The following is a 10,321-nucleotide window of genomic DNA, read 5'->3' as shown; positions in this document are numbered from 1 at the left end:
TTGTGTGTAAAATTGGGATGATAATAATAGCTCCTACCGTAAGGTTGTTCTAAGGATAAAAAATGAGCTAACAAACATAAGGCACTGTACAAGCCTTAAGGTGCTATATAATTGCTAACTAATTATTACGAATGTCATGGAGAAAATGGGATATGGGGTTTGGGAAGGGGTTAGGGGTTTGGGGTCCTTAGGAATTCCTCTTTAAAGAATTACACCCTCTTGCACACAAAAGCAGTTAGAATAAGATAGTAGTTTATTTCGGGGCTGAGGAAGGGAAGGGAAAGGAAACCAAGAGAAATCCTTGGACTTCTCATGGGGAGAGAGGCATGGCACAAAGCATATGGCTCTGAGATACCAATCTCCTCGAGCAGGAGATTGGCAGGTACTTTTATAGAGGACTGATTGGGGGGGTGACCATCTGATTATGGAAAGTTCCTTTAGTGAGGGAGGGAGGACCATCCCCCACTGGTGGTGGCTAGAGGAATTGGGTGAGGAGTGGAGGACCATCCTCCACTGGTGGTGGCTGGAAGAGTTGGGTGAGGGGTGGCTGCAGATCTCCCAAGCCATCTCTTCAGGACACAAAGGAAGCAGCCACACCTAATCTTATCACCCTGGGGTTGATGGAGACTAGAATGAAGGGTGGGGGTCTCAGAGCTAGCTCAGTCCAATCTGGTTCCACTTATCTCTCTAGGCCTATCTGTCCTCTGGTTTAGTTTCTCAAGGAGAAGATTCTTTGATGTGTCCCTAGAGAACTTCTGGGGTACTCTGGGCCCATAACATTAATATCAAGAAAAATACATTTTCTTCTAGAGATTTGTCTTCTAGAAGGTTTGATGGTTTCCCTACTAAACCTAGCATATATTTGAGAAACATAAAACTTTAAAGTTTACCTATTTTACAACACAAAGGAAGTTTCGCAATTTTATAATGTTACATTTTCCATGATGGATTAAAACGATTCTTTTTTTTTTCCTAACCCAGTCGGATTTCATCATGTAGGGAGTGTACCAGTGAGGATTCACACCCCCTCTGCAATTTAGAGTCTTAGAGAGTTGTCTGGGTCAGAGGCAGGGTATAAAGCCTGGTCTTCCTGTCTCTGAGGGCAGCTTTTAATGCCACCGTGCCACAATTTATTAGTAATGGAGTTAGCCTCTAGTCTTCTTCTCCCCACCTATATGCAACATAAAAGAGGACTCATGGAACCTAAAACAGCTGGCCTGTATGTGGCATGGATTGATGTCTAAGCTGGGACCGATAAAGTCCTATTCTGTGGCTGCAAAGGGAGACTAACTTCTTCATCTTCAGTGAGTAGGAGGAGAGACAAGGCAGTACTGTCAGTAAGTAGCCCAGCAGAGGAGGAGCAGGCAGGCTGTAGTCCAGTCATGGCTGGGTGATGACTCCAGGCCAGAATTATTTCTACCACACCTAAAATACTCATCTTGGGAGTATGATGCTCTCTCTTTTAGGTCTTCAGAATAAAAAGCCCTTTCTCTGGTCACTCTAAAGGGAAAGATTACACTCTCACTGTTTTAACTAATCATCCCACCAAAAGTTGGTTACATTAAAGATATTTATGAAAAGCTAATGAACCTCTTTATCAAGGTAAGCAGTAAATAAAAATTGGAGAAGTTATAAATAAATACCTAAGAGTAAATGAGCTGTCCTGAGTGAGAAAAGAGCCTAACTTAACCAAGGACAAGGAATGATCTCAATGGGGATAGCTCACTTTTTAGCAGGCTTTTGGGTTGCAGGTGCTGGAAGTCAAGGGAAGTGTTGACTTTTCTGTATGTCTGTGACTCTAGGGAAATCTTGTCTGCCATTCAAAATTTCACCTTCTTTCTTTTCCTATTTCACTCCCTCTACACTTCTCCCAACATTCATTTGGAATCCGAAGAAATTTGTTCTCCATTTATACAGACACAAGATGGGGACTCAGAGGTTTCTCAGCCAATCAGGAGTTACATGGTCCCCCTACCCCCCCAACACATATTTTCATTGTTGTTTGTCCTTCATTCTCAAAGAGGATCAAAGACATCAGGAAGGTGATGTCATGATTTGCAAGTGAATCCGATTTAAATGAGTCAGAACTGTGCAAAGTCATCAGCCTCACTCACCCAGAATCATCCAATTCCAGTGGCAAGATATAAATCAGGAAGAGTGGAGATGGACAACTGATGTATTGGGAAACCTTGGCCTTTTTAAGCTAAGGTCTTTCCCAGGTCTCAATTTGTCTGAGACAAGGCTCATTCAGTGATTAAGGCTAGGTAAGAAATGAGGCAAAGAATGGTCTCTTTTACCTAGTTAAAAAAAAAAAAATCAATCTGGGAGGGGAAGACCCTCAGGGTTTCTGGCCAAAACAGAAGCAATTGCTATTTACACTCAAAACTCAAGCAATGACCAAGTAAAGTTTGGGCTGGATCTAATGTTGGACAATCAATGAAAGCTGAGTTTGCATCTAGAGCCATCTGCAGTTGTTCTGATCTATATCTTGCCACTGGACCCAGATGGCTCCAGAGGAGAGAGTGAGTCTGGTAACTTTACACAGCCCTGCCTCACTTAAATCTGATTCACTTGCAAGTCAAGAGATCACCTTCCTGATGCCATTGATCCACTTCAAAAACAAAGGACAAACAACAATCTGTGAGTGGTAGTAGTTGCCCCACTGAGGACCCAACTGGCCAGTTCCAGTTGGAAAATATTCCTCCCTTCCTTCCTTCCTTCCTTCCTTCCTTCCTTCCTTCCTTCCTTCCTTCCTTCCTTCCTTCCTTCCTTCCTTCCTTCCTTCCTTTCTTCCTTTCTTCCTTCCTTCCTTCCTTCCTTTTTTCCTTCCTTCCTTCCTTCTTTCCTTCCTTCCTTCCTTCCTCCCTTCTTTCTTTCCTTCTTTCTCTCACTCCCTCCTCTCCCTACATTTTCTCCCTTCTTCTTTTCCTTCTTCTGTCTCTTTTCCCTCCTCTCCCTCTGTCCACATAGGGAATCACACCTGAGAGAGTCAAATGTGCTCTCCTCAGTAGGCAGGATATATTATTCAAGTCCTGGGGGCTTCTTTTCCCCCTCCCCACCATTCCCTTCCTTTTCTTGCTGAGCTAGCAGTTACATTATTCAAGCAATTACATTGCTCAAGTCCCAAGGGCTTCTCTCCTTCCCCAAAATTCTCTTCCTTTTCCTGCTGAGCTAGTAGGTAGTTATCTAAAGTCAGATAACAGGAGAACCATGAAATCCATGTCCAGAAGTTGTCCCATGGGTGGTGTGAGAAATATAAGTCCAGTACTCAGTGTTGGTGATGTGTCAAAGACTCATTTATTTTCATTCTCAAGAGACTGGGTCACCCCCTAACGGAGCGAGTAACAAAATGGAGGTTCTCAGGCCTTTTTATCTCTTAACAGGACTGGCCCCTCCCCATAGGAGCTGGCTAATCAATCAAACGCAGTATCTGCCCCTCTGTACTGATTTTTCTCTTGGGAACCCCCAATTGTGGATATTAACATTTGAGTACCTGCTTCTAATCTAATCAACTCTCCCAGCAGAATCTGAATCCACTCCCCAGACATTAAATAACCTGTAATTGTTTTCTCAGGCATCTCCAATCCACTAAGAGGAGTCTGTATTTCCCACAGGTGGAGGGTACTTGTTTAGGAGTGTGGAGAAGAATGTGCATCCGGAGTAGCCAGATCAACTTTGAAAGGGGGAGGGGGAGTATATCTTTGCTTAGGGACCAATATAAGGCTCGCTGCGATGAGCATGCTTTGCACAGCTTCTTTGGAAGTGTGCACCCTTTCTTGCAAGTTCATAACAAAATGGTCTTTCTGCTTTGCACCAGACCGGGAGTTGTGCCTGTTTACCTGTTTCTTACAATACCCGTACTTGTGGGTTCTCTGCCCAAAGGAATATAAATTTTTATCACTGAAACTTTGTAAGATATTTTGGGGTTTGTGGGCTGGATTTATTTTTTGAGAACCATGCCTTAAACCCAAATTGCTCTGCCCCCCAACACATATACACATGTACAAAGCATGCAGTGCCACAGGAAATTGTGTACATATACAGGGAAATGTGTACATACAAACATGTACAAAGCATGCAATTCCACTGTCCCTTAGGAAATTGTCCCAGACCTCAGGGCTGTGGTTTCTGTAGAATTGGACTGTTCTAGCTGTGTGACCATAAGGAGGTCAGCCCATTTCACTGAGCTTCAGTTTTCTCATCTGTTAACTTGGGATAATAATACTTGCCCAGACTACTTCATATAGTTGTTAGGAGGAAAAGACTTTATAAACCTTAAATATAAATTATAAGTGCTGAAATTCCTATTGACCAAAGGGAAGGATATTCATTTACACTCCAGGAATTTAAAAGTGGTTGTTAAATATTGCTTTTAGTATACACATAAGTGGACTTGAACAGCTATACCATTGTGTAGGATACAAACATATTTGTACTGTCTCAGCTCAGACCAGTTGAAGATGTATTGTTCTGCAGTCTTTTAGAAAGCTACTGGATTTAAGGCACTATGAGATCCCTCCTAATTTAGGTCTTGCATTTAAAAAAAAAAATCTAATAGCTGAAATTCATGTAGGGCTTTTAGGTTTGCAAAGGGATTTGCATAAATTATTTCAGTTGAGCCTCACACTAGCTCTTTGAAGAAAAGTATTATTAGTATCATTTTAGAGATGAGGGAAATGTAGCTCTGAGAGGCTGTGCCATTCCCATTGTCACATGGCTAGATCACCTAGCAGGGTAAGGAACCAGATACTGAGGTCTTTTCTCAAGCTGAATGCCAAGCATTCAAACTCTACTGCAGAGAGAGTAACTCTGATGAGCTGCCCATGTTGTTTGAATGCAAATATACACTTGCCTAAAACACTATTTTACAGAACACTCACACAAGGCAAGTGCTCACATGGAGGTCAGAAGAAGCAATACAAGGACACTCTTAAGGTCTCTCTAAAGAACTTTGGAATTAATTGTGAGACATGGGAGACACTGGCACAGGACCACCCAGCCTGGTGTAACCGCATCAAAGAAGGCAATATGTTTTCTGAACAAAGCAGAACTATAGTAGTTCAAAAGAAACATGGGGTGTTTAAATTTAGAGACCTTTTCACTCCGGATGTTCATATGGACTATTTGAGGCCGACCTGTGGTAGAGTATTCTGAGCTTGTATTTATTTGATCAGCCATAGTCGGACACACTGTACCTTGACCCTGACATAGTGATGTCATTTTGGTCCTCTTTGAGAATGAAGGACAATAACCAACCTACCAGCTAGAAAGTGTCTGCGGGGAGATTCGAACCCACTGTAAACCCTGGGTGTTTGCCACTATACTGTATTGCTTCTCCACTGATGTAGTTTGTTCATTGTCTCAAGCTCCTTATGCATCTTAAAGATGAAGAAACAACTGCTACAAATACAAGTCACGGATAGCACATAGGCAGATAGTACAAACACTTAGGCAGAAGCTCTGTTCCCTCTTTCCCTCCCTCCTTCCTGCAACAAAACACAGATAGTCTTGTGAACTCCGATACTTCAAGGGCCTACAACTTCATGTTTGGCATGGATATATTTTCTCTCTCCATCCAGATCTGAATCCTTCTTCAACTTTGGAACTGGTCTTTGACAGTATCTATGGCTAAAAACTTTTAATCTCCACCTCCTGAAGCTGATCCTGGGGTGAGTCCCCCCTAATTTAGCTAGTCTGCAGTGCTCAGACAATAAATTTGCACCCAAACAAAAATCCTGTACCTGCTGCCAATGTCAATGGGGATTGTGGCAGTCATAACAGAGTGGCATAGAGATAACTGCTCTGCCAAACTTACAAACCCTGTTTGAACCCACTAATAATAAATAGTGTTTGGAATTTCTAACCAGGGGCAGAGAAAAACAACTGATAACTGGGAGAAAGAGGTCTCAATTTTTCTGTGAGATGCCTTGGGGCTGTCTTGCCTTGAGCCAATCCTAGAGCCAGGGAGGTTGTAATATAGTAAAAATATCCCGTGATTAGAGAAAGGTATATTTAGACTAAGCTATTGGGCAGTGGCCATGATCAGTGATAGGTTTCTAGGCAATACTTTGCACCACAAGCAATCATAGGGTGTTGGGGATTAGTAACAATAGCAACAAAATGCATAACAGTAGTGGAGTTGTCATTACTGACTTGTCTCTTAGAAAAGGTTAAAAGCCTGGCTTATAGTCAATAGAAGAGGAATATAAAAGCATATGCTTCTCCACTGATGAAAGAAGCAGGATGACATAATAGATAGAGTCCTGGACGTGGAGTTGGGAAGGCAAGTTCAAACCCCACTTCTGACAACGGTTGAGTGGCCTTCAACAAGCCATTTAATCACTGAGCTTCAGTTTCCTTATCTCTATAAGGGGGTGGGTGGACTAGAGAACCTGAAGTCCTCTTTCAGCTTTAAATCTATAGTCCTATGGTGGGATACAAGTTGTAATTGTTGTTTAGTCCAACTCTTTGTGACCCCATTTGAGGTTTACTTGGCAGAGATACTGGAGTGGTTTGCTATTTCCCTTCTCTAGCTGATTTTATAGATTAGGAAACTGAGACAAACAAGGGTGAGGTGACTTGCCCAAGGTCACACAGCTAAGTGTCTGATACCAGATTTGAACTCAAATCTCTATGACTTGAGGCCCAGAGCTCTATCCATTGTGCCACCAAGCTGCCCACATGTCACATGTAAGCTCCTTGAGAGTAGGAATGATTTCATTTTCATCTTTGCAATTCCAATCTCTGGCACAAAGCATTGGGATATATGCCCTGTAGGGACATGAGGTAGGTGCCCATTATCTTCTTGCTCAATTGGATTGGATTGAGTGGGACTGAGGAATGGCTCTTGGTCAGTTTTCCATCCCTATGAACCATTAAGAGTGTGGAATAGTGTAACTAATTTACAGGTTTCCCAGCCTTTGAGAAGAACTAATACATAGTCATTTTTATTGGTTAGAGAGCACTGTATGAGACAATGCTTTCAAAAGAGAAGGGCCATGCATTACTCTGGGGATATGATGGCTAAGACATCCTAAGCTGACATATGAGTTAAATAGTACAGTTAAATGGAACCCTGCCTGCTTGGTCTACTAAGCAGTTATTTATTTATATAACCTTTTAAACAGCTACATCCCTTTCTGCATAATTGAATGAAATTTTACTATCTATTCTTCCTTCAAGGAGGCTAAGTAATGTTCCTATTAATTATAGTAGATTGTTGTTTCATTTTTGCTTTTAGTCTTTTTAATATAGTCTGACATCATGTAAAAATCTAATTCAACAAATTTTTGTCAAATGGCAGCTATGTGCACTTGTCTTTTGTAACAAGAAAGACAGTTTAGCAAAACAAACTGTATTTGATGGCATATGGAACATTTAGCACCTACCTTTCTATTAAGATGTGAGAGGTTTGTTTCATAATTTATTTATTCTCTGGGACAAAGATTAGGCACTGGAATTAATCAGAGTACAGCCATTTTTGGTCATTTACACCATTGTAGTCATTGTAGTGTGGTGGCCAAATTTAATATATGAAGAGTTAATTGGGTGGCTTGCCTAAATATTGGGGTCCTGGAGATAATGAGGGACCTCTAGGTTTAAAGCCCCCTCCCCTCAGAAACTGCCTTTTTAGATATTTCTCCCAGGCCAATAAGAACGGAGCCTTACAGCCTCTGTTCCACAGATATTTTATTAGGGAGAATAAAGTAAACAGCAAAGGTGAAATTAATAAAATCAAAGACAAGGAAATAGGGGAAAAGAAATATGGAGAATCCTCCTAGCTCTAACCTAAGTCTATTCAAAAGAGCAGAGTACCTTACCACCTGGAGCTTGTAGCTTCAATGGAAAGCACAACTTACAATCAGGCTCCTCCTGCTCGTGCCAAAGGAAGCGAAGAAGAAGGAAGAAGAGAGAGAGCTCTGGGAAAGACTCTGACTCCCCCCAGCGAGCATCCAATTTTCCTCCCCCAAAAGGAGAGGTCCTTCAAAAACTGCCTATAGAGAGAGGCTTCTCCTTCTGACCTCAGTAGCACATGTAACTTCAGGGTGGGCCAGGTGTGGCCCCTCTCAAATGAGTCAGCCAAATTTAATATTACCACAGTAGTCACTGTGTATACACACACACACACATGCCCTGCAGTAAGATTGCTTGGTCTAAGGGTATGAACAATTTAGTTATTTTTTCTAGTATAATTCTGAATTCTTTTCCAGAATGACAAATATACACACATATACATGTATATCCATATACATACATGTATGTATGTTTGTGGTAGTTTGCCCTTAAGGGAGCTGTTTTCACCTAACTTTCAGTTGGGCATTTCTCTCATTTGATGCATCCATGATTTCATTGCAGTGAGCACACTCTCCATCAATAGTGATTACAACCTATTCAAGCTTTGTCATCCTGTGTAACTCTTGTCTGGGTCCTTTTGTAAATCCTTCCGAGATGATCTTATCCAACTCATTGGAAGCCCTCTCCTAGGACCTTGAATATTTCATGGCTACCAGTGCATCTCTCAGGCTATTTTTCCATTATCACTTATTCTTGGTACATGACTGGCTCACCTTTTCCTGTTAATAATAGCTCATAATGACTAATATATCTCTGTGTATAAATGTACATATATGTTTGGCAGCTATGTGGCATAGTGGATAGAGTACCTGCCCTTGAATCAAGAAGACCTGAGTTCAATCTGATGTCAGATACTTACTAGATGTGTGACCCAGGGCAAGTCACTTAACTCTGTTTTCCTCATTTTCTTCATCTGTAAAATGAGCTGGAGAAGGAAATGGCAAATCATTCCAATATCTTTGCCAAGAAAACCCCAAATAGGGTTATGGAAATTGAACAGGTCTGAAACAATTCAACAAGAACAACATGTGTGTGTGTGTGTGTGTATTTTAAAATTTGTAAAGTGCTTTTCAAATTTTATCTGATTTGAAGATCACAATGACCCTGTGAGGTAGGTGCTATTATTTTCTCCATTTATGCTGATGAAATTGAAGCTGAGAGAGGGTGACTTGCCCAGAGTCACCCAGAAAGTGTTGGAGTCTTCATTTGAACTCAGTTCTTCTTGACTGTCCACTCTGCCAAACTGCCTCCAATCAATCAATATTTACTAAGTATGTACCATGTGACAATACCCTGGGATACAAGTACAAAAGTAAGACACTCCTTGATGTTTTTTTATACCATTTCTCAAATGCAAGTCATCATGGGCAATATGCTACACCCTTACAACTATGATGACTCATTGTGGTGTGACAGTGATCCTGGGACCTTAAAAATTACTATGTCAATGAAGTATCAGGTGTGTTTTAACCAAGAGAGAAAAGCTTCCGGTATAATACTGGTGATGGACTGGGCCTGCTATCTGAGGACAAGTCTAGCTTAAGGTTAACATTTGTAACTTGAAGGAATGAAATTTTAAAGGTGAAGGTTCTTGCCTTGACATTTGAGGAAATGTATTTGAGAAAATACTTGAGCTTAATGCCTTCTCAGTGTCCTTTGGATCATACCTTGTAGGTGGCAATCTACTCATAAAGCTGCCCCAAGGAAAGTATGAGCCAGAAAAATAAGGAAATTTTATTTGTATCTCTAGCATAAATTAATTTACCTTAAAACTGACTTTTCCTTTTTTTTTTGGTCTGTTATTTACTTAGGATTTCTGGCCTTTTCTCAAGTAGGGACACAGTGTAGCTACTTGTGTTCACATAGGAATTTTTTTTTTAAATTAAAAAAAAGGAAAACCAGAAATCTTCCCTTCCCGATATTTTCTTGTAGAGATTTACCAGTAATTTATAAATGATTGTTTAGGTTAGACTTCTCAAAGTAGTCAACTTTATCTTTTCAAAGGTAATAAAATTCCTCTGGAATGGTCACATGGAAAAATAAAAGTCAGATCTCAAATTTCGCCTTTTTCCATTTTGATGGCTTTACTCTTCGTGAAAAATTACACTGAAAACAAGGCTGGGGTATTATAAGCAAAGAATGGTTTCACTGCTGTGAACTGTTAGAGACATCACCTTACAACTGCTGATGTCAACATTGCAGGCTGGATTCTAATGGCTTTCTGAAGAAAATTATTGAAGCATGTGATGACTCCTCAGAGTGTTAGCAGAGCTCGCCTTGAAAATGGCAGCTAGTCCAAAGAACATTTCTTTAATGCAGTTTGCAAGAGCGATGGCTGTCTTGTTATTTTAAAATAGCAATGGAAACATGAAGAATGCATACATAAGACAGCACCAATCAACAGATATGGTGTGACCAAAACTACTTTCCTTGGCATTAAAATTATTATCAACCAGTACCTAATAGC

The 10,321-nt window shown here is 40.8% G+C and overlaps 1 protein-coding gene across 1 annotated transcript in view; it reads right to left on the bottom strand.

Moving 5' to 3' along the window:
* Positions 1-3,629: 3,629 nt before the first annotated feature.
* LOC122747509 (zinc finger protein 624-like) overlaps positions 3,630-10,321 on the bottom strand; it is a 49,382-nt gene continuing 42,690 nt past the window's right edge. The window contains exon 5 of the mRNA XM_043993480.1: positions 3,630-3,872. Within this exon, the coding sequence (XP_043849415.1) occupies positions 3,630-3,872 (243 nt within the window). The remainder of the gene's footprint in view (positions 3,873-10,321) is intronic.

Source organism: Dromiciops gliroides, chromosome 3, assembly GCF_019393635.1.
Source record: "Dromiciops gliroides isolate mDroGli1 chromosome 3, mDroGli1.pri, whole genome shotgun sequence".
Taxonomy (NCBI): domain Eukaryota; kingdom Metazoa; phylum Chordata; class Mammalia; order Microbiotheria; family Microbiotheriidae; genus Dromiciops; species Dromiciops gliroides.
Note: the sequence above shows the minus strand (reverse complement) of the source record. Positions and strands in the feature narration are given on the sequence as shown.